The sequence below is a fragment of the Phocoena sinus genome, chromosome 13 (assembly GCF_008692025.1).
Source record: "Phocoena sinus isolate mPhoSin1 chromosome 13, mPhoSin1.pri, whole genome shotgun sequence".
NCBI lineage: Eukaryota > Metazoa > Chordata > Mammalia > Artiodactyla > Phocoenidae > Phocoena > Phocoena sinus.
The window spans coordinates 64,396,399-64,420,776 of record NC_045775.1 but is presented as its reverse complement, the minus strand read 5'-3'; the positions used below and the strand labels follow the sequence as shown (position 1 = coordinate 64,420,776).

General features: G+C 46.2%; 1 protein-coding gene across 1 annotated transcript in view; it reads left to right on the top strand.

The window, feature by feature from the left end:
* The window catches only part of SLC4A5 (solute carrier family 4 member 5), a 122,973-nt gene extending 98,614 nt beyond the window's left edge, over positions 1-24,359 (top strand). Inside the window, exons 18-26 of the mRNA XM_032652627.1 lie at positions 1,515-1,628; positions 3,278-3,439; positions 4,249-4,427; positions 5,709-5,781; positions 14,452-14,520; positions 15,006-15,179; positions 17,456-17,605; positions 19,306-19,390; positions 20,442-24,359. Coding sequence (XP_032508518.1) covers positions 1,515-1,628; positions 3,278-3,439; positions 4,249-4,427; positions 5,709-5,781; positions 14,452-14,520; positions 15,006-15,179; positions 17,456-17,605; positions 19,306-19,390; positions 20,442-20,476 — 1,041 coding nt within the window. The 3' untranslated portion in view covers positions 20,477-24,359. The remainder of the gene's footprint in view (positions 1-1,514; positions 1,629-3,277; positions 3,440-4,248; positions 4,428-5,708; positions 5,782-14,451; positions 14,521-15,005; positions 15,180-17,455; positions 17,606-19,305; positions 19,391-20,441) is intronic.
* The last annotated feature ends 19 nt before the right edge of the window (positions 24,360-24,378 follow it).

Genomic DNA, 24,378 nt, shown 5'->3' with positions numbered 1-24,378 from the left:
AATGCCTTGGCCCTTTGTATTTCCACATAAATTTTAGAATCTAAAATTTCACCAAAATAAAAACTTATTGGAATTTTGATAGAATTATATTGACTCTAAATGTCAATTTGGGGAGAATTTACACCTCTCAAATTCTGAGAGGTGTAAATTCCTTGAATATGGTATACCTTGCCATTTATTAAGGTCTTTTATTTATTTATTTTATTTATTTATCTTTGGCTGCGTTGCATCTTCGTTGCTGCACACGGCTTTCTCTAGTTGTGGCGAGCGGGAGATACTCCTCGTTGCGGTGCGAGGGCTTCTCATTGCGGTGGCTTCTCTTGTTGCAGAGCATTGGCTCTAGGTGTGCGGGCTTCAGTATTTGTGGTGCACGGGCTCAGTAGTTGTGGCTCATGGGCTCTAGAGCGCAGGCTCAGTAATTGTGGTGCATGGGCTTAGTTGCTCCACAGCCATGTGGGGTCTTCCTGAACCAGGGCTCGAACCCGTGTCCCCTGCATTGGCAGGCGAGTTCTTAACCACTGTCCCACTAGGGAAGTCCCTATTAAGGTCTTTTTTTTTCTCTGTCCATAATATTTTGTAGGTTTTGATCTTGAGGTCTTGCATATTTTTTATTGGATTTATTCCTAGGTACTTGTTTTTTTTTTTTTTACCTATTGTAAATGCTAACTGCTATTTTAATTTCATTTTCTAACTGTTTTGTGGCTAGAATCAAGAATTTATTAATCAAAACAGCACTTGCATATGTGAGCAACAGTTATGAAATGAGGAGGGGCACTGGGAAGATTTTTAGCAATGCTCTTCTAACAGAAACCACATGTGCACTCTTCTAAAGCCATCTTAAATAAATTTTCTACTACAACTACTTCCAATAATAATAGTGATGATGATGAAAAATATCTTTGATATGAATAATTGAATTTTTGCCAATATTTTGTAAAGACTAAATAAAAGACTTCTGGGGAAGATTTACAAAATACAAACTGAGCAAAAAATAGTGTACTTGCAACACGAATGCATCCTCGAGACAAATTCCCTCCCTTCCTTCCAACTTCCAACCAGATCATATCCCTAAGTTGCCTTTTATATAAAAATTCCAGAGCAGTGACTGCATCTGAGAATATCTGTTGCCTGAAGGATGAAGTAAAATTCATGTTAGCGTCATATTCTTTTATCACCACCTTTTTTCCCCCTCAAATTAATACTTACAAAGTGCCATGTTGCTACCTGGAATTTAGTGTTGCAGAGAAGAATGAGATCATACCATTTCAGAGCCATCAGTTTGGTAAAAACGCAAAGGTCTTGGAAAACCAAGTATTGGAAATGAAAAGTGATGGGTGGGAGTGTCACCAGGTTCATCCAACTTAGAGAGTGACTGGCACTCTCTGAGACAGCTGAAGATGGGTCTTCTGACTCTGGAGCTCAAGCTCTCAGCAGCTCTCCTCTTCACTACTGGAGGATGGGGTCTGCCTGGAGTGGGCAGGAGCTCCTCTGACTTGCTCATCTCTTTTCTGCAGGTTCGGGCCCTAGTAGCTGACTTTTCCATCATTTTCTCCATCCTGCTGTTCTGTGGAATTGATGCCTGTTTTGGCCTGGCAACCCCCAAGCTGCTCGTGCCCAGCGTCATCAAGGTTTGCCCAGGGCCCCTGCTCTGTGCATTCTCTCCTCCCGCCCACCAGCTGCAGATCCTTTCCCCTCTATGCTGATCAAATTTTTATGTGCTCAGCCAAGTAACCACGTGGGTTCTCTGTATGCTCCACCCTTCCCACACGGCCTGCTAGGGGCGGTCCTTTGAGATAGTGGTTTCCTCAAACCACATATATCCACGATGAACTCCTGCTGTGTAGCCACAGAATGGGGAAGGTGCCGGAATCTACTCTCCAGCCCAGCTGAAGCCCCTTGATTTCCACTTACAGGTTTACAATTCCCTCACTCATGGCAGTCTACAAGTTGGGCCATCTTCTGAAAATGATCCTTTAAAACAGTGATCCTCGGGAGTTCCCTGGTGGCCTAGTGGTTAGGATTCTGGGCGTTCACTGCTATGGTTCATTCCCTGGTCGGGGAACTGAGATCCCGCAAGCCATGCGGCGAGGCCAAAAACAAACAAACAAACAAAAACAAAACAAAACAGTGATCCTCAAAGTGTGGTCCCCAGACTAGCATCTCGCCCTCATCTGGGAACTTGTTAGAAATGCAAATTATCAGCTCTACTTGAAACCCATGGAATCAGAAAGTCTGGGGGTGGGGTTCAGGGCTTTGAATTTAACAAGCCCTCCAGGAGATTCTGGGGCCTGCTTAAGTTTGGGAACCACTGCTTCAGAATTTCCCATTAGTCTAGAGTTGGTGCCATTTGCTTGTAGCTCCGCGTGAGCCCTGCTCCCTCACAAGGAGCTCGACCCGTCTAAACTGGACTGGGAGGTACAGGTTCTAGAATTGACCCTCCCTGCCTTTGAGGGCTTGACCTTTGCAATATTATTTCAGCTTAAACATCTCATAAAACTCATGTTGGCCTTGAAATTTAAAGTACTTCTTTCTCTGAGGTAAACAAAAGGTAAACTTCAGCCCAGCTCCTGCACAGATAATCCTTTATTCTTTTTTTTTTTTTTTTTTTGTGGTACACGGGCCTCTCAGTGCTGTGGCCTCTCCCGTTGCGGAGCACAGGCTCCGGACGCGCAGGCTCAGAGGCCATGGCTCACGGGCCCAGCCACTCCGCGGCATGTGGGATTTTCCCGGACCGGGGCACGAACCCGCGTCCCCTGCAACTGCAGGCGGACTCTCAACCACTGCGCCACCAGGGAAGCCCAATCCTTTATTCTTAATATGCAAGTCTAAATTAATGTTTGGTGTTTTACAGACAATTCTATAACCTCCCCAGACAGATGACTCAGAGAAGAGGCAGAAAGCATCAGGCATTGGGCCCATCATTTTCTTTTTTCTTGCTGTTGGGCCTCATTGCCATTTCTTGTTAACATCTTTTGCAATTAGTGACCACAAGCTGTCTACCAATGCCCCCTGACTCTGCACCTCCCTGTTTCCCAGACAAGCCCATGGCGGCTGCAACAAATCATCTCCTTTGTTCTGTAGACACCACTGCCCTTCCCAAGTCTGTGCCTCCGGGGTCTCTTTAGAGTTGCAGGTGCCTAATGTCTTTAAGGGATAAGATTGCACTTGAAAAGTACCCCAGGTGTGGGAATAGCGGGAAGTCTGGGAGAGCGGGCTAGACAACAAGTGCACCGGGACAAGGGAGAGAGAAAAGGGCCTTCTCCTTTGCTCTGCTCAGCCCACGCGGCCTGATCGAGGCTGGTTCGTGGCCCCCTTTGGGAAGAACCCATGGTGGGTGTACCTGGTAAGCATCCTGCCCGCCCTGCTGGTGACCATCCTGATCTTCATGGACCAGCAGATCACGGCCGTCATAGTCAACCGGAAGGAGAACAAGCTGAGGGTAAGGCTGGTGCTAGGAGGAGGGGCACAATCTCTTTCTTTCCACAGAGTCAGAAGGAATGAAGGAGGGAGGACGTGCTTCTTTCAACATGTTGGGCCATTTGTGAAGCAAACTATGAGGGCAGAAGACTGGAGTTCCGGGGGTGGGGAGAATGTGACCTCCAGATGTGGGTAAGGCCAGAAGGGCCAGCGGGGAGGCTCCAAGGACCAGGACCAAGCCCAGGATGGGCCACTGGGCACGGCTCCTTGCTTCTCCCAAAGTGACCCTCCCGCCCTGTCTCCTGACAGTGAACTTGGGAGTCTGAACAGATCCTAACAAGGGGATTTTGACCCAGAACCATAAGGTAGAGGAGCATCCATAGCCTTCCTGGCCCCGCCAACTGTCCTCCCTGCCTCTGAGTCTGAGGAGACCCAGACTACTCTCTCCCCCATCCCAGCCTGGGTCACTCTCGGCTTGGTCTAGGCCTGCCCCACTTGGGACCCCTCATTAGGGAATTATAGAGATACTGGGCTGCTGGGTAGGAGCACTTCTTCCCAAGGACCCAAACCCAGGGCCTCTCCAAGCCTGAACACCCCTCTCCTCCCTTACCTGCCTCAGTTCCCTGGTTCACCAAACCCTGGGGTTGGTGAGGCCTGATCACCTCAGGGTGGCAGTCCTCTCAGGGTGCTGTGTAGAAGCCCACGGGGAGCCCTCAAAACATGTTCCACAAAATGGCTGCCTTGGGAGAGTTCTGTCTCCCCCACCCCACCCCAACAGGTGGCTGGGAACAGGCTCCCTAGACAGCTTCCTCCCTCCCACTGCCCCTGCAGAAGGCTGCTGGCTACCATCTGGACCTGTTCTGGGTGGGCATCCTCATGGCTCTCTGCTCCTTCATGGGGCTCCCCTGGTACGTGGCTGCCACGGTCATCTCCATTGCCCACATCGACAGCCTCAAGATGGAGACGGAGACCAGCGCCCCTGGGGAGCAGCCGCAGTTCCTGGGGGTCAGGTAGGTGGTGGACCACCTGGGAAAGAGTGGTCAGATTGGGGGTAGTGGGGAGAGAAAGCATGTTTTTCATGGTTTTTCTTACCATCAAGGTATTTGGGTGAATAGGGCCCCTTCTCTAATAACCCCGGAGCCACAGGGATAGGAGTGATATCCCTGAAGGGAGGGAAGAGGGAGACGAAAAGTCAGTTTTAAGTGGTGCTTTCTTCTTAATAGATTCCAGTCAGTACACCCCAGCCCCTACACATGCTCTCACCTCTCACCTGTATAGGCTGCTCAAGAGATCCCACAGATCCCCTTCTGACCTGACTCTTTGTCTCCTTTTCAAGACTCCCTAGCAATGCCGTCCCCCAAATACCCCAAAGCAGGGTTCGGGTCCTGCTCAATCTCCATTCCTCCAGAAAGCCTTTCCAGGACCACTCCCACCCCCTGGGCTGTGGCCCATGACCTGTCACTTCCGTTCCTTCACTCGCCCCTCCTCTCATGCGAATGTTTCAGGCAGGGAAGCGCATTTTCCACCGCTTCGGACCTCTGGGGTGAGCCCACATCAGACCCTGGCATTCTCATACATGGCTGTCCTAAGAGCTTCTCCTCACTACCTCGGAATTCCTGGGCTGCCCGGCCAGCCCTGAGCAAGGTTCCTATGGTCAGGGCAGGGTCCTCTCCCCAACCCCTGAGCCCCAGATGGCTGGGCCTGAGCAATCTGCCCCAGAGCCCCAAGCTTCCCCTGGACTTGTGCCTGGGTCTGAGTGCTCCAGAAAACATACCTGCCCTCCAGCCCCTGATATCTGCTCTGCCAGCAGCCAGGCCCCATTCCCTTAAATCCTCATCTGTCGTGCTTTACAAGCGTGGGATCTTATTATAATCAAAAGGCAGGGATAATGAGCACTTCATATCCCACTTCATCCTCCCAACAACCCCTGAGGTGCGTGCTATTAGTCATGTTCTACTAATGCTGAAGACATTTAGGGCCTTGCCTGATGCCACACAGCTAGTAAGTGGCAGAGCCAGGATTCAACCCAAGCTGTTCTGGCTCAAGCACCCCCTGTTAGTCACTGCACTGGATAACCTCCTGAACACCCCTACAAATGCCCTCACCTCAGTTGGATTCCCTCTCTTCCCATGTGCCAGGCAGCTGGTCCTCACGTCACTGGTTTACTCTCTGGAACGGGGCAGCAAGGCAGAGGCCAGAGCCTCGGACACAACCTTCAAGTGCCCACAGAGGGCTGCAATGGTCATGGAGCATCTCCCAATCCACCCTGACCATGTGTTCTTTTCTGCCAGGGAACAGAGAGTGACCGGCACCATTGTCTTCATCCTGACAGGGATCTCTGTCTTCCTGGCTCCCATCCTGCAGGTGAGGCTCTGCACCCTCTGCTAGGGCCCTGTCCGCCTGAGAAGGCACTGATCCGATGCCTCAGAGTGGGGAACGGCCTCCCCACAAGGCCCCTAAAAAGGCAGGATCCTATTAGGCCAGACATGTTTCATCATTATTACTGTTCTCTGTAATGTTGCATCCTTTATTATCAGCAGCAGGCCATCCTCACTGCTCTTTCCCACCCCTCCCAGGGTCCACCCTCACCTTTCTGAAGGACACTTCCCACAGACATTTCTGCCAATTTCCATCCTTGCTTAAATCAGTAGCTTCTCAAGCTGGTTGTGTTTCCACGTTGTGGTTTATGGCCTCCTTGCTCACCTATTTTCTGAAGTTTAAAACTTGCAGGGGAGAGGGAGGCTTCTGTCCTTGTTCTTGGGGCCTGTTTTCTGCTCCTCTGTTGCATGTCTTGGGTGCATAGGTGACTTTTTCCCACACTGTCCGAAGCCCCTCTTGCTCATGTCCTTCCAGATCAGCTGGAAGAGATGATAGCAATGGGGTGTGCATTTGGAGCATGGGTCCCCCAGAAAGGCTTTCCATTCCAGCCATTCACCTCTTGTATTAGTCTGCTCTGGGTGCCACAACAAAAGGCCACAAACTGGGTGGCTTAAACTAGACATTTATGTTCTAGAAGTAGATCATGGTCTTTCCTCATGTGTGCACGTCTGTGTCCTATGTAATGTGTCCTGTGTCTCTTCTTATAAGGACCAGTTGTATTGAATTAGGCTTCATCCATATGACTTAATTTTACCTTAATTACCTCTTTAAAGGACCTATCTCCAAATTCAGTCACATTCTGAGGTACTAGAGGTTAAGACTTTAACATATGAATTTGCCTGGGCGGGGGTGTGGGGGTTGGTTAAGGCGCAATGGCTCTTTGGCAGCCTCTCCACAAAAGTAGACATTCCCTGGCCATTTAAAATACTCTTATTAAATAAACAAAATGCCTGCCCCCCACTCCCCCGTATGCAATCTGTTTCCTGCCAAATGGAAACATCCGTTAAAAAAATACCCAACCTCAAACCTGTTTGGTTGTGCCCAGCACCAGTTCTCAAGCCAGGAATATTTTCCATTGTAAACAAATGAATTAACATCATGGTTCTTTAGTCTTCATTGTTTTACAAGCTTACCGCGAATGAGCTTGTAAAAAGATATTCAAAGGGAAAAACAGCTGCAAAAGATTGGGTGACTACAACTTAGCTTAATTCAGGAAAGGATGGGCTTCCCTGGTGGCGCAGTCGTTGGGAATCCGCCTGCTAATGCACGGTACACGGGTTCGAGCCCTGGTCGGGGAAGATCCCACATGCCGCGGATCAACTAAGCCCGTGAGCCACACTACTGAGCCTGCGCTCCGCAATGGGAGAGGCCGCGACAGTGAGAGGCCCGCGCACCACGATGAAGAGCGGCCCCCGCTCGCTGCGACTGGAGAAAGCCCTCGCACAGAAATGAAGACCCAACACTGCTAAAAATAAATAAATAAATAAATTTATAAAAAAAAAAAAAAAGAAAGAAAGGAAAGCCTTCTGAAGGCATTAAGGGAAAGGGCCACTGACAGATCATGACGCGGAGTCTTAACCACTGCGCCACCAGGGAAGTCCCCTGCTGCAGTTTTCGGCACAAATGTTGTAACTTCCAAGCTGTAGACTGTATTTCCGTATTAATTTATGCATCTTATAAAAACAAATGGCGGGGGCTTCCCTGGTGGTGCAGTGGTTAAGAATCCGCCTGCCAATGCAGGGGACACGGGTTCGAGCCCTGGTCTGGGAAGACCCCACATGCCGTGGAGCAACTAAGCCCGTGTGCCACAACTACTGAAGCCCGCACACCTAGAGCCCGTGCTCCACAGCAAGAGAAGCCGCACCAATGAGAAGCCCAAGCACTGCAATGAGGAGTAGCCCCCACTCACCGCAGCTAGAGAAAGCCCGCCTGCAGCAATGAAGACCCAAAGCAGCCAAAAATAAATAAATAAAAAAATTTTTTAAATGGGGGAATTCCCTGGCAGTCCAGTGGTTAGTTAGGACTTGGCACTTTCACTGCAGTGGCCCGGGTTCGATCCCTGGTCAGGGAACTAAGATCCTGTAAGTCTCCCAGCACAGCCAAAAAAACCCTAAATGGGCTCTATAAATAGGATAAGATGCCAGATACGGGGCAATATTCATTATTGCTCTGGCTGTAATGAAAAAGTTTTTATGGGGTTTATTATAGCTCCAAATGCTCTGATATTGTCTTTGCATTCAATCACAAAAGGATATGAAAAATTTGCCTGCTCGTGTTCTTTTACAGTGAGAGGAAAAATATATATAATCATTTTATTTAACCATTAATCTATTTGATAAGTTTTATAGCATGGAAGACATCTAGATTTTTATTGAATATAAGATTTAAGATTTCTGATTAGATTGTATCAAGGTGTATATCAAGGCTTTCAAAATTGTTAGGTGATTAAAGCATTATCACTAGCTGACACCAGTACTAAATATTAGATTGATGTTAGGTAAAGGAGAGATATTTGGTATAGCCAGTTAAAGAAAAATACAACTTAATCCAGATCTGTATTCTTAGATTTAATCCCAGAATTTATTACCAATCAAGAAAATTTTCCATAAAACTTGTTTAATTTTTGCAACTGTAAGTTTGCCTAGTTCTGTCAAATTAGGCATAGCCAAGTACTAGACTCATAGAGAACTTACATTAGAGAGCTGTCTACCCAAGACCATACTTTAGTTAAAATTTTTCATTCTTATTTATGTAGCCAACAGAAGAGAGGTCCCTCTGATGCTACAAATTTAGGGGGTGCAAGTTGGATCCTAGTTACTAGTGGTTTTATTTTTATTAATTTTTCTATATCACTTATTAACTTCACCTATTTTTGTACCAGTTCCTCCAGTCGAGTTCTGTTACGGGGCTTCTCAAATTTTAATATGTATTCAGAACTAGAACAAAAAATTTCACAATTTGTATGGAAACACAAAAGACCCCGAATAGCCAAAGCAATCTTGAGAAAGAAAAACGGAGCTGGAGGAATCAGGCTCCCTGACTTCAGACTATACTACAAAGCTACAGTAATCAAGACAGTATGGTACTGGCACAAAAACAGAAATATAGATCAATGGAACAGGATAGAAAGCCCAGAGATAAACCCACACACATATGGTCACCTTATCTTTGACAAAGGAGGCAAGAGTATACAATGGAGAAAAGACAGCCTCTTCAATAAGTGGTGCTGGGAAAACTGGACAGCTACATGTAAAAGAATGAAATGAGAACACTCCCTAACACAATACACAAAAATAAACTCAAAATGGATTAAAGACCTAAATGTAAGGCCAGACACTATCAAACTCTTAGAGGAAAACATAGGCAGAACACTCTATGACTTAATTCACAGCAAGATCCTTTTTGATCCCCCTCCTAGAGAAATGGAAATAAAAACAAAAATAAACAAATGGGACCTAATGAAACTTCAAAGCTTTTGCACAGCAAAGGAAACCATAAACAAGACCAAAAGACAACCGTCAGAATGAGACAAAATATTTGCCAATGAAGCAACTGACAAAGGATTAATCTCCAAAATTTACAAGCAGCTCATGCAGCTCAATATCAAAGAAACAAACAACCCAATCCAAAAATGGGCAGAAGACCTAAACAGACATTTCTCCAAAGAAGATACACAGATTGCCAACAAACACATGAAAGAATGTTCAATATCATTAATCATTAGAGAAATGCAAATCAAAACTACAATGAGATATCATCTCACACCAGTCAGAAGGGCCATCATCAAAAAATCTACAAACAATAAATGCTGGAGAGGGTGTGGAGAAAAGGGAACCCTCTTGCACTGTTGGTGGGAATGTAAATTGATACAGCCACTATGGAGAACAGTATGGAGGTTCCTTAGAAACTACAAATAGCGCTACCATACGACCCAGCAATCCCACTACTGGGCATATACCCTGAGAAAACCATAATTCAAAAAGAGTCATGTACCACAATGTTCATTGCAGCTCTATTTACAATAGCCACGACATGGAAGCAACCTAAGTGTCCATTGACAGATGAATGGATAGAGAAGATGTGGCACATGTATACAATGGAATATTACTCAGCCATAAAAAGAAACGAAATTGAATTATTTGTAGTGAGGTGGATGAACCTAGAGTCTGTCATACAAAGTGAAGTAAGTCAGAAAGAGAAAAACAAATACTGTATGCTAACACATGTATATGGACTCTTAAAAAAAAATGGTCATGAAGAACCTAGGGGCAAGACGGGAATAAAGATGCAGACCTACTAGAGAATGGACCTGAGGACACGGGGAGGGGGAAGGGTAAGCTGGGACACAGTGAGAGAGTGTAAAATAGATAGCTAGTGGGAAGCAGTCACATAGCACTGGGAGATCAGCTAGGTGCTTTGTGACCAGCTAGAAGGGTGGGATAGGGAGGGTGGGAGGGAGACAAAAGAGGGAGGAGATATGGGGACATATGTATATGTATAACTGATTCACTTTGTTAGAAAGCAGAAACTAACACACCATTGTAAAGCAATTATACTCCAAAAAAAATGTTTAAAAAATTTTAATGTGTATTAAAAATCACCTGAGAATCTTGTTAAATGAAGATACTGACTCAGTAGGTCTTGGGGGGGGGGGCGCCAAATTCTGCATTTAAAAAAAAAATTTATTTATTTATTTGGCTGTGCCAGGTCTTAGTTGCGGCACTCGGGGTCTTTAGTTGAAGCACGCAGGATCTAGTTCCCTGACCAGGGATCAAACCTGGGCCCCCTGCATTGGGAGCATGGAGTCTTAACCATTGGACCACCAGGGAAGTCCCCCAAATTCTACATTTTTAACAAATTCTCCAATGGTACCAAATTATGCTGGTCCAAAGATCACACTTTGAGCAGCAAGGAACAAAATCACCCCCACCCCTCTCTCCGTGTCAATGGATGGTTAGACTGTTATTAGATAACAGTGATGTTTATTACAGGATCAGTGATAACGTTGCAGGAAGGGGGACCCCTTCCAGGGCCCAAGAGTGGGCTCTTGTCTAACACGCGGAAATGAATTGTCTGAGGAGATACACATGCTGACAAAACAAGAGACTTTATTGGGAAGGGGCGCCCGGGCAGAGAGCAGCAGGGTAAGGGTACCCAGGAGAACTGCTCTGTCACACAAAGTCTCAGGTTTTATGGTGATTGGGTTAGTTTCCGCGTTGTCTCTGGCCAATCATTCTGACTCAGGGAACTTCTTGGTGGCGTGCGCATCACTCAGCCAAGACGATTCCAGCGAGGATTCTGGGAGATTGGTAGGACATATGGATTGGTGTCTCCTCTCTTCTTTGAACTTTCCCGAATTCTTCCCGTTGGTGGTAGCTTATTAGTTCCTCGTTCCTTAGCACGACCTCCTGTTGTAAGATGACTCATGCGAGTGGCTACTATCTTGCCTGGCCAGGGCGGGCGGCTTTGGTCAGCGTTTCCCCTAACAATAATCTTCAGTCCTTCCAGCACCAATTTGCAAATATTTGGTTATCTTGTCAAACGAGGGCACTGAGGGATGAAGTGACCATGTATCTGATGGGCAGCATAAATGGCTTACACACTCAGTTCTGCAGATTCTCAGTTCATCCCAAGCCCCAAAGGTTTTTTGTTTTGTTTCCTTTTTTGCCTGCAAATCACCACAGCTCATTAAGACTGTGGATTACTGTATTCTGCCTCAGAGGAACTCCTGACCATGTAGAAGTGCCCCCTCTGGTCCCCATGTTGTTCTCATGATCTCAGCCTCAAATTATATGGGAAGGCTGTGATGTCCTTATGTTTGTAGGGCTGTGATCCTTGTTCATTCCTTTAGCAGGTGGTATAAAGCTGACACCAGAGGCATCTTTTTGCCACTTGACTGTGTCACTAATATTTGAAAAGGGCCTTTCCCTGGAGATCCAAGAAAGATTTGCACTGATTAATCTAGAATTCTAGATCACAGCACTATCACTTGTGATGTCATGGGCCATTGGGATTTTCTGAGAAAGCTGCTTCAGCCTGCAAATGACAAGACTGGAGACAATTTCCTAGTCTTGATAATGAGGTGACTTGATAATCAGTCACTGGTAACTATAAACTAAAACAACTCAGTTTGATGTGGTTTTCACACTCATTAGGGTGAAAGGGAAGTGTTAAGCCATCTTAAATTTGTGTTGTTACAGATTATAGCTTGGTCTTTTTTTAAAATTAATTAATTAATTTATTTATTTTTGGCTGCGTCGGGTCTTCGTTGCTGAGTGTGGGCTTTCTCTAGTTGTGGCAAGCAGGGGCTACTCTGTTGCAGTGAGCAGGCTTCGGTAGTTGTGGCTCGTGGGCTCTAGAGCGCAGGCTCAGTAGTTGTGGTGCAGGGGCTCAGTTGCTCTGCAGCATGTGGGATCTTCCCAGACCAGGGCTCAAACCCGTGTCCCTTGCATTGGCAGGCGGATTCTTAACCACTGCGCCACCAGGGAAGCCCCTATAGCTTAGTTTTTTAAGATTTTATTTCTCTGTTAATTGCTCCCACCCTTTGAGGCTGATTAGTACAGATATTTTTTTCAGATTATTTTCCCATTATAGGTTATTACAAGATATCGAATATTGTTCCCTGTGTTATACTGTAAATCCTTGTTGTTTATTGTATATATAATAGTGTGTATCTGTTAATCCCATATCCCTAACTTATTCCTCCCCCTCCCTCTCTCCTTTGGTAACCATAAGTTTCTTTTCTTTGTGAGTCTGTTTCTGTTTTGTTTTGCTTTTTTAGAAGTAGACTTATTTACTTATTTATTTGGTTGCACCGGGTCTTAGTCGCAGCAGGCATGCTCTTTATTTTTTTTAAATATGAATTTTAAAACATGTATTTATTTATGGCTGCGTTGGCTCTTCATTGCTGTGCGTGGACTTTCTCTAGTTGTTGTGGCGAGCGAGGGCTACTCTTCGTTGCAGTGCACGGGCTTCTCATTGTGGTGGCTTCTCTTGTTGCGGAGCCTGGGCTCTAGGCTTGTGGGCTTCAGTAGTTGTGGCTCGTGAGCTCTAGAGCACAGGCTCAGTAGTTGTGGCATATGGGCTTAGTTGCTCCGTATGTGGGATCTTCCAGGCCCAGGGCTCAAACATGTCTCCTGCATTGACAGGCGGATTCTTAGCCACTTCGCCACCAGGGAAGTCCCAGGTGTGCCCTGTAGTTGTGGCTCACAGGCTCCTTAGTCGCGGCTCGCCAGCTCCTTAGTTGTGGCTTGTGAACTCTTAGTTGCAGCATGCATGCGGGATCTAGTTCCCTGACCAGGGATCAAACCCGGGCCCCCTGCATTGGGATCGTGGAGTCTTAACCACTGTACCACCAGGGAAGTCCCTGTTTCTATTTTGTATAAAGATTCATTTGTATGATTTTTTAGATTCCACATATGTGATATCATAAAATATTTGTCTTTCTCTGTCTGACTTAGTATGATATTCTCTAAGTCCATCCATGTTGCTGCAAATGGCAATATTTCATTTTTTATGGCTGTGTAATAGAATAATATTCCATTTTGTATACACATATATATCTTATTAAAACAATAGTCTGTTCACCTTATTTCATAATTAGGCAAAAACTTCATAAGCCATGTACAAATGGAATGATGCAATGGGCCCAGATTTCCTTTCTTTAAATTCAAGTGTTGTAGTTTAAGGTTTATAGCATATGGGTCCAAATCATGCTTTGTGTTTAAAAAATGAACACAGCCTAACTTTAAACGAGAGGTTATTGATTTGTTTGGATTCGCCAACATTCTTAAATGGCTTCTAAAAGTTGGACACAGTACTTTGTGTTCTCACAAGTGTTCAGCACAGCTGCCCTGGGAGCGAGCAGAGTAGCCTTGCTCACAGTGGTGAGCCACGGGTGCAGGTAAAGGGAAGGATGAAAGAAGCAAAGGCTCATCTTGGAGAGACGTACCTCAGAAGTCTTCTAAAGAGTCACAGTGATGATTGTAGAACGGTATGGGTGACATGATCCAACTTTTGAAAAAGCCAACAAACTACCTGTGAGCATGATGGGAAGGAGAGATACCCACCAAACCATCAGCAGTTGGTTGTCAGCCAGTAGGGGTTACTTCATACACTTCTGTTGATTCTTTTTTACCTGATCGTATATGATGCATGAGCTTTGTTCATCAGCAGGTGCTCCCCACTCATTAGTAGGTCAGCTCATCAAAGGTCCCCAGTCCCCTGCAAGCTGAGCGATGCAGTTTGTGGGGGGGCCCTTAGCTGGCACTGGAGGTGGGAAGGGGCTGGCAGGAATGAGCAGTCTGTGGAGAATTGCCATGTTCCAGAAGGTCTATCTTCAGCCAGACCACATGGCTTCTGCAAGGCCTAAAGGGGGGCAGGGGGGACCAGGCTGGGAGAGCAACTGTCCACTGGGCTAGAGAAGAGGGCACGAGTGCCTCAGAGACCATCTCCTTCCCCAGTGACACTCTGGCTCCAGATCTGCTGGCAGATACTTCATTCCTCCAAACATCCAGCTCTTTCACCCCTTGGAGAAAGCCGAGGCTGACCAGGCTGCTTCTGTGGCTCAGCAGACAGTCACCCTGAACAGGGTGGCCAATAGCCTGCCTTGGGCAGAGGCCCAGTCCAGAGCTCTGCTTCCCTCTCTCATTTCAGTACATCCCTTTGCCAGTGCTGTATGGAGTCTTCCTCTACATGGGTGTGGCCTCCCTGAATGGCATCCAGGTAAGGCTCTCCCCTTAGGTCCTCTAATCCCCATTTTACAGATGAGGAAACTGAGGCTCAGAATTCAAAACCCAGATCGAGCTGACTCCTACGAGGATTTCACTACACCCCTCTCTTCTCTAAGGCAATTTGCACAGAAGAAAACATTTTGTTTTGTTTTGTTTTGTTCTTTATTTACCATGATACACCAGATGTCTTGGATAGCTTGTGTTGCTGTTAAGTTGCATTTTCCTTGAATGTTGGCAATGTTTACTGGGGCCAGCGCCAGGGCTGTAGCCCTCACCAAGGGCTCAGCTCTCCCCCACCATAAGATCTCATTATACATCCTCCGAGACCTCCAGTCCCCTTCTTTTGCATCCTTAAGGCCTGACCAGGGGCTCCCCTCTATGAGACCCCACTGCAGCACCCATTTCACCAGACCCAAGCCCCCAGAGGGGCCACCAGGGTCCCCATGGCCTGGCTGAGCCTTCCTCTGTCCTCACCAGTTCTGGGATCGCTGCAAACTCTTCCTGATGCCGGCCAAGCACCAGCCGGACCATGCCTTCCTGCGGCACGTGCCCCTGCGCCGGATCCACCTCTTCACCCTGGTGCAGATACTGTGCTTGGCTGTGCTCTGGATCCTCAAGTCTACGATGGCCGCCATCATCTTCCCAGTCATGGTAAGATGAGCGCAGTCTTCCCCCTCGTGTTCAGCAGGTTCAGATGGGGAAGGTGTCCGGGGGAGACTCACCCTAGCCTTCTCCTCCACAGTGGCCTGATTCTCTCAGGGTCACAAAGGCAGGCACAGATCAAGATTCGGGTTGTGACTCCAGGCCAAGTAGAGCTGGGGGGGCGGGGGTGTGGTGGAATGGAGAGGAGAGATGGGGATGGAAGTTGTATGTGGTGGGTAGATGCTGTAGTGACAGCCCACACGCCTGCCTCCACCCAGCTCAGGTCAGGGCGGTTCAGTGAGAATGCAAAAGCCAACCAACTTTCCCAACTCTGCGATGGAGAAGCTGGGCAAATTCAACAAGGAGCCTGAGTTCCCCACTGCCAAAATTCAAACCCAGTGCGGAAGTAGATCTACACTAAATATAATTCTTCACCCTTCAATTTGAAGGGTGAATTTGAAAAGATAAATGGGGGGATAGGATGGGGAGAGCTAGAAATAGAGATTTAGAACTTCAGAGTCCAATGTCATTAACATGTCATTGTTTGGAGAAGCTGGGGCAAGTATGTGAGCATTCTTTGACTATTCTTGAAATTGTGTGTAAGTTTGAAATTATTCCAAAATTAAAAGTGAAAAGAAGAAAAGCCAACAACGTGTTGCATCTGGCATCTAGATCGCCCATGGAGGGCAGTGGCCTCTGCCCCTGCTGGGGCATGGGGAATGGGAGGGGGGACTGTGGGCTAATGCTTGGGGGAAGCCCTAGGTGGGCCCTAAAGCCTGCAGGGCTGGATTAGGGACCAAAGTGAGGACACAGAGTAGGATTTGAAATATCCTGGCAGGATTCTGAGTCAGTGATTCTTGACCCTGGCTGCTCATAAGAGTCACTTGGGAGCTTTTTAAAAGCACATGCACCCAGGCCTCAGCCCAAATCAATGAACTCAGAATCTCTTAGAGAAACCCAGGCATTGGTATTTAGAGTAAGTCTACAGGTAAGCATAAGTGTTCAGCCAAGGTTGAAAACCACCACTCCAAGGAAAGTGAAATGGATCCTCCCCAACAGTGCCCTCATGGGTTTCAGAGGTGAGGAGGGGAAAGGATCGTCACAATTGGCATGGACTGAGTGCTATTTCATTTAGTCCACACCTTCCCTAAAGAACTACCATTTTACAGACTGGAAAACTGAGGCTCAGAGAGCATGTGTGAGTGACTCAAGCCACACAACCAGGAAGGAGCAGAGCCAAGATTCACACCTTCCCCCATATTGATATTTTTAAATTTACATGCAGTAAAATTGACTCTGCTGTTCTATGAGTTTTGAAAAAACACAGAGTAGCGATTCCGCCACCACAGTCATGATACAGAACAGTTCCATCACCTCTAAAATTCTGTGTTGTCCCTATGTAGACAGCCCTTCTTCCTACCCCTGCCCCTAGCAACCATGCTCTGTTTTCAGAGCCAGGAATTTTAAAAACCAGGTCTGACCAACTCCCGAGCTCTGCTTGCTTCCAAGACACAGGGTCAGTGAGGACCCAGTGTTAAATCCCGCTGGATGGTTTTCTCCCTGACCTCATCTAATGGCTAGTTCTTGGTGGTGAAAGGACAATATTCATAACTAGCTACTTGGACCCATTGCATCTATTAAAAGTCAGTGTTTAATCTTCTCCAAAGAGCACATGTTTTGCCTTTGTTTATCCTGAACAGAACCAAACTTTCTAGACTTTCCTTTAAAAATTCTAGATATGCCAGTATACTTTATTCAGTTTGTTAGCAGAGAGATTGGCAGCTCTCAGAAATGGGGGCATGGGGACAGTTGGTCTCAAAGTGTAATCCCTGAATCAGCGGCGTCAACATCTCCTGGCAATCTTGTTAGAGATGCAAATCTCAGGCCCCACCCCAGACCTTCTGAGTCAGAAACTCACCCAGCACCTAGAAGTGTGGGTATTAACAGACTGCCAGGTGATTTGATCTAAGCTCAAGTCTGAGAACCACTAATTTAAAGAATAACTGTAGTTCTCCACCCACGGTCCCCATCTGGCTCCCCCCCCACCCCACAGCTGTCACAGGCTCTGTGCCTCTGGGTCACTGGTAGGCATCGCCACTCAACTGAGGAGAGGCTGGATGAGAGGAACCAAGATGGGTGGGAGGTGAACAATGGTTTGGGGGAGCTTTGAGAATGTTCCGAAGATACCAGAAAAAGTCCCTGAACATAGCTGACTGAGGGAGAAAATGAATTGTGCCCAAGTTCGGGGCCTTGAGCCCATGGTTTTCTCTGAACTCTCACCACAGATCCTGGGCCTCATCATCGTTCGAAGGCTTCTGGACCTCATCTTCTCCCAGCATGATCTGGCCTGGATTGACAACATCCTTCCAGAGAAGGAGAAAAAGGAGGCAGATAAGAAGAAAAGGAAAGGGGCCCGTGAGCACAGTGAAGAGGAGGTGGGGAGGATGTGAGGCCTGGGCTGATGGGAGGGATCAAGAGACCCTCCCTCCACCTCTGCCATGGCCAGGGTGGGGAGGCTTCTCAGGTAGCCAGGAGCGATTGCCTGGGCCCCGTGTCAGTCTGGTGTGCTGAGATCGCGTCTATTCATGTGAATACCCTCAGCGTAGGCCAGAGTGAAGAGCCCTCTCATCCAGGAAAAAGTCAGTTGGCCATGCCTATTTTCCCCCATTCCTGTGGGCTCTTGGGGCCATTACAACAGCACTGTAGGTCCCTGAGGGGACAGGGCAGAAGACTCGGCTCCATCATGGAGGAGGTTATGAGGACTGACCTCCAAAGAACAGAGCAGGCCCAGGGGGAGGGGTCTAATAGGGACTCATTAGTAGACTGGACTCCTGGGCAAGTGGAAGGACGGGGGACAAGCCTTGCTTGGGCCTGTCCATAGGGTCCTGGGCAGAGAGGTGGGGGAAGACGCACGTGGCCTCCTGAAAGGAGGGTGACTACATTCCCCAGATGCCTGAGACCACTCAGTCTCAGTTATCCCATCTGCCCCTCTCTTCTCCCACGCTTCCTCCCCATCTCACCCCAAAACACTCAGGGAGTCAACAGACAAGAAGCCAGTCCAGAACTTACAGTAAATCACAAAATGTTAGTGAAGAAGACTGTCTAGTTCAAGTGTTCATTACAGATGATGAAACTGTCCCCCAAAAGAGAAGTGACTCACCCAAGATGGACGTGTAGGCTAAATGTCTAGGAGGGAACTAAGAAAACCATTCCGACTTTGAATCTGATCATTTCCAACATACTAAGCTGCCCATGTCCTTCCTAACACCATGCCTGGCTCCCATTCTCCCAATTTGACCCAAACCCACATCCCTGCCTCCACCGTGAACTGTTCTCCTAGCAATCTTGCCTTTTGCAGATCAAAGCTGCTCATAGGCAAGCCCTTGCTGACTGACTGGTGACGATTAAACCATCTTCTGATGGTAGTGATAGGCCAAAATTCCCCTGGCCCTTAATTACTGTCCTCTTCCCAGAACGTAAGAGGCCCATAATCCCCATTCACATGTTTTTCATTGATGATTTTTTTTGGCCGTGCTGCACAGCTTGCAGGATCTCAGTTCCCTGACCAGGGAATTGAACCCGGGCCACAGCAGTGAAAGCCCAGAATCCTAACCGTAAGGCCAGCAGGGAACTCCCCCTTGTTGATGACTTAGATGATTTGCAAAGTTAGGTTCTGAGAACAAAGAAACTGAGAGTCTAAGTGCCTTTGAAAGACAAGTATTATTCTTTCACTGATTCATTCAATAAATATTTGAGTGGCTACCACATGCCAGGAACTATTTCAGGGGTGGGAAAAAGCATCTCTGGTTTATATGATATATTCGATGGAAAAACGGGATTCAATTTACATAAATTCATTTTATACACGTCTTCAGCTACTGTGTGAGGTTCACTCCCAAGTGACTGGTTACCACGGCAGTTGAAACTGTTCTGATGAGTAACATTCCTGCAAGAGTTCTGTCCTTTCTAGTGTCCTCAGTGGGCCCCAGGGTAATTGCAGCACCCACTGTCTAGTCTGGATATGAAGAGGATGGTGGTTTGCACACTGTGGACGCATGTATTTTCCATCTTGGCAAGAAAGCCGACACTGTTGTATTGGTGGTATTCATCAGCTTTTCCCACTGTTTCTCTCCAGCCCCAGTTCCCTCCTCCCTCAGTTATAAAGATTCCCATGGAAAGTGTCCAATCAGATCCCCAAAACGGTATCCACTGCGTTGCCAGTAAGTAAAACACACGGTGTCTCTCCCTTCCTACTTCCTACTAGTCCTCCACCTCTTCCTCAAGGAACTTTCATCTCTAACTCAGGTCTATTGGTCTTAGATACTAAAGGACTCCTGTGCTAGGCAGAGTTCAAGAAGAACTGGGCTACAGGAACTGGAACTCCAACCATATGGAAGCCCCACATCAAACCATGTAGACTTCAGTGATCGATCTTCATTAGTTTAGGCAAACCCCCCCTTTCCCTCCTTACCCCTAGTGCCCTCAGATGCCTGTGGCACCACCTTGCCCCCTCTTGCATGACCTGCTGAGCCTCTCATGTTTGCCAGTGGTTGCTGAAATGATTGAGAGCTCAAAGCCAAGCTGAGTTGTCCCCTTTAGGAAAACAAGTAGCATCACACTGGGATTATAAATTAGTCGAGGTCCTAGTGGTTGGGCTGTGATTCTGTATGTGCCTGATTCACAAGCACCTTCCACATGTTGAAAGGGAACCTGCCTGGGAAGGATCAGATGTGGCTTATGAAGATCTTGGGGGATTTTCTTGCTGCCGTTACCCGCTTCCAATTGGTGGATAGTCTTGTCATCAAGACAACGCAGTCTATCCTGGGAGTAGTCTGAAAGATGCCAACATGGGTCCTGACCCTGGCGCTCCTAAGGGCTTGCCACTTTCCCCAAAGGCCCATACTGGGGATCCTGCCAGCCCCCACAAGGGCCCTTCAAGGAAGGGCTTCCTGTTACATTCTCCTCCAGAAGTACCTCCTCCTTTTGAATTTCTCATGCCCTTCCCCCTTCTCATTTGTATACCTCCATCACCTTTCTTCATTCTTCCCTGGCCCTCACCATGCCTCTCACCCACCTCTGGGTGAAGGAATAACTGAACCAGAAGCCACCCATCTCTGTGAGGCCCCTGTATTCCTCTTGTGTAGTACTGGCCACGGGGTTAGAGAATAGAAAGGAGAAGAAATGGGTGAGGGGAGCACTGTAGAAAGAGGGTATATTCTCCAGAATAGTTCACAGACTGCTCCACATCTGACACTTTGATTTTCCTGCCAGGACAAAGATCTTCCAGTTGGAGTTACTCACTCTGATTCCTCCTTCAGTGATTCAGAACTCGACCGAAGGTAACAGCCATGAGATAAGACTCTCTGAGTGTTAGATAAGAGCCTAAGCAATGGCTTTGAAAGCGGAGGGACTAGGATTTCCCGGGCTAACCGGTGTCTCAGTAAAAGGCCTTTGCTGGTCCACCACAGGACACAAAGGTACGGAGCTGATTATTGGGTGCCAAGTAACAAATCTGTCCTCTTATTGACATAATATGATTATACCACACAAAGGTACTGAACTTTAGAAAAGGAAATTATTACAAAATATTAAGCAGAATGAAAATTGAAAGTAAATATTGAAAAAGGAAAACAGAAACTAGACGTGATGTAAGTATATATTATTAAAAGCCAGGATGAATGAACTCTAAAGATCAAAACACCAAGCGCTCTGATACTCTGTGGACTAAAATAGCAGCATGGTTACTATGCAAAGGTCAGAAAGGGGATCAGGGAAAGCTAACTAAATATCGATGATCGAGGGGAGATAAAAAACAGTCAAGAAAGGATTCAAGGCCCAGGTTCCAGGAACTCCGATGCCAACCATGTGATTCCTTGCTGTTCTTAATGAGAAGCCACCCTCAAAAAAGGTGGGACTACTTGATGACTGAAAACAAGGGGGGGATCAAAAATGGAAAAGAGGAGTTCAGAGGCAAGAAAGTCTGCCTCAGTCGTTACTAGGGAAGAGGGTGGGGGCAGTCCCACTCCTACAGTGTGCCCTAAGCTGGACTAGAATCACTGAGCTACATCTGACAGTAAAAGCACGGGCTATCCCAGGACTAGGGGTAGCTGGCTCCAGACGGAGATGGGACTCACCTGAGACACTTTAGGAAACATGTACAGGACCTTCTGAGTTATGTGTCAAAGCTGTTATCACATTGCCAGGATGAGAAGAGATCTACCACCAGGATAATAAGCCTCCCTAAGCAGCACTACTGTGTCGCATGTCCAAATGACATCTCTGCCTGCCTTCTCAGCCCACCTCCCCAGTCAGGGCTCCTATGCCCTGAATGCCACAGATCTTTATAAATAAATGTGTTAAGAGAAAAGCACTGTCTATCTTATTTTCATTTTAAGGTAGCCTACACAAAATTAAACCTCTTAATGCTCTAATTTCAGTTAATGGGGAGAGAATTTGGTCCAGGATAGGACACTTCCAAAAACCTGTTAAAGTACACAAAGCGGGGGACAAGGTCAGAAATGCAGACAATTTCATAACTAGTGATGGCACCTCCCAACTATGCTGGTGTTTTACTGAATCTATGAAAGTACCTAGAAGTAAAGACAACTAAATAGCAGGATTCCATTTCAGTGAGGAAAAAACTCAGCAACACGACCTGGTTTAACAAAGATTAAGCATCCATGGTCTACCAGGCACGATGCTTAACCTCTGGGAGTATAGAAAGACAGGCACGTGTACCACATGCCAAGAACGGAGCACACGTAAGAGAAAGGACAGGCATCTAAAGGAGGAATCTGCCTTAGCCAGAGAATCTGGGAACAATAAATAGGAGTCTTCCAGATGTGCAGAGTCAAAGAAAAAAGAGAGAAAAGAAGGCGCTGCAGGTATGGAGAAAAGGCCTGAAATATCACACAGACACAGGGCAAAGAACCCAGGATGCATGGGGCAAACAGCAAGCAGGCAGAAGTTTGAGCAAAGAAGGCTTTTGTCTCGCCAGGCTAAGGAGCTTGAATTCTGTCCTTTGAACGGTGGGGACCCACAGTCAGGTTCATGATCCAAAAAGTTCACTTTGGCAGCAATGTGATAAATAGGTTGAAAAAGAGTGAGACCAGTAATTGTGACAGCTGAAGGCCAAGCAGATGGGATACTGCTAGTTCCTGTGATGTGTTAAGAGTTCAAAAGCAAAGACAGAACTGTTTGCTCTAGAACCCTGTTCTGGGGGATAGCATTAAAAAACACCAAGTCCTAGATAAATCGTTCTTCCCTCTTCTTTTTCTCATTCAGCATCACCCTGCACTTCAAAATCTCCTGTCCAGCTTCACCTGCCTTCAGCTACTCACAGAGCCCAGTCTTCATGGTGCCACAGGTGAAGATAGAGATGGAGCCAGACTGTGACTTCACAGACATGGAAAGATATGGAAGAGAAGCTGACAGCGAGACCACCCTCTAGGAGGACGGACGGGGCGCAGAGTGAGGGCCTGGTTTAGTCTTCACTGTGAGGGTCTGGGCCAAAACCCTTCACTTTTCCAAACCTGTTTCCTTATTTACCAAACAGAGGGAGTCATTCTGCTTGATAGAAAACTGGAGAGCTGCTGATGAAAAGTACTACTTATGTGCAAAGCCCTCTACTTCCCTCTGTAGTTATGAAAATAACAAAAGCTAAATGTTACACCTTATTTTAAAATGCAGTCCAGCATAGAAATTATAACATTTCTTTTGAAATGAAAAAATGCTTTCTCTCAAAACTGTAGCTAAGATAAAGGGGCACTACTCAATTTTTATTTAAAACAAATATCAGTTAAGATTTTTTTTTTAAAGCTGAGATTTTAAATTATCTAGATGGTCTTAAAACAACTTAAAATACTCATACTTTAATAGACCAAGGTTGGAAAATTTGTTTTGCAATTTTGCATATTAAGAAATGCTAAAAAGGACCTCTTATCTCTCCATCCAATTCAGTTTTCTAAGGGTCATATGACAAGTTTGAACTATCTGCGTTATGAGTCTTGTTCCAGCACAGAAGTGTGCCTGGGGCTTTTCCAGATTGAAAGCTATTTCTAAAAGTCTGGTAATGAAAGAACCAACGTGTTTGAGTGGATATTTTAAAAACAAAATAGTTCCTGTTAAAATGAAATCTCAAATCACATGGCAAATCAACAAAATGATCCTTTAAATTAGTATCACTGGTTTTTAAAGCCCAGAATCACATTTCATTATGCATTTGGGTAGGTCTTTCCTGCAAGTTTTCAATGGCCTGATTCCCAAAGTCAAACTTGCATTCACATTAATATCGCATATTAGGCAGGGCTCATGTGAAATTTTGGAAGATTAAAACTCTGCAATACAGTCAGACTAGTACTTTAAGGGAATAATTAGAAACAAATTGGGTAGATTTAAAACCCGTTAATAGTGAAGCAAACTCTTTTCCTCATGAAACTTAAGATCAGTCTTCTTATCTTCAAGTCACATTTAACAAACACCAACCATGTTTATTTACCACCTACTGTGTGCCTGATAGCCACAATGCATCTGACATTTACCTTCTCCAAAAAAACTGTGGATTTGAATCTTGAGTAAATCACTTTGGTTACGGTTACCACATTTACTCAAGATCACAAATGCAGGTGCTTTTTCTTTATCCCTTTCTATTTTTTAAAGACAAATGACACTAGATCATTAACCACCTTGAGTACAGGGACAGTTAATTGCCTCTGTAATCCCCAGAGCCAGTACAGTGCCTGGTCCATAGAAAGCTCTCAGTGTTTATTAAATTAAATCTCAGAACGCCCTTCCAAGGATACTGCCATGAGGTAAAGCTCTAAACCTCCACCGCTTCTACTGAGAGCAGCAGAATTACTTAGCTGCTCACTAATCCAGAACGATTGCCTGAGCTTAAGTATAAATTCTCTGTCTTCATCTGCACCAATTTTGGGAGAGCTAACAATCTACCCTTAACATTTCAGTTTTAAAAACTGGCTGATTTCCAATAGCATTTTGTCCAAATTGAATTGTAGAAATGTTGTGGATTCAGGAGTAAATGTGCTTGATTAATCAAACAAGCTGGAAAACTAGAATGTTAATTTTTTGTTGTTGTAAACTGATCACTGTAATTTTCACATTGCCTGTCATTTGCATTTTGTACACACACACACACACACACACACACACACACGAACATTTTAATTTCCATAGCTTTTAATAGGTTGAC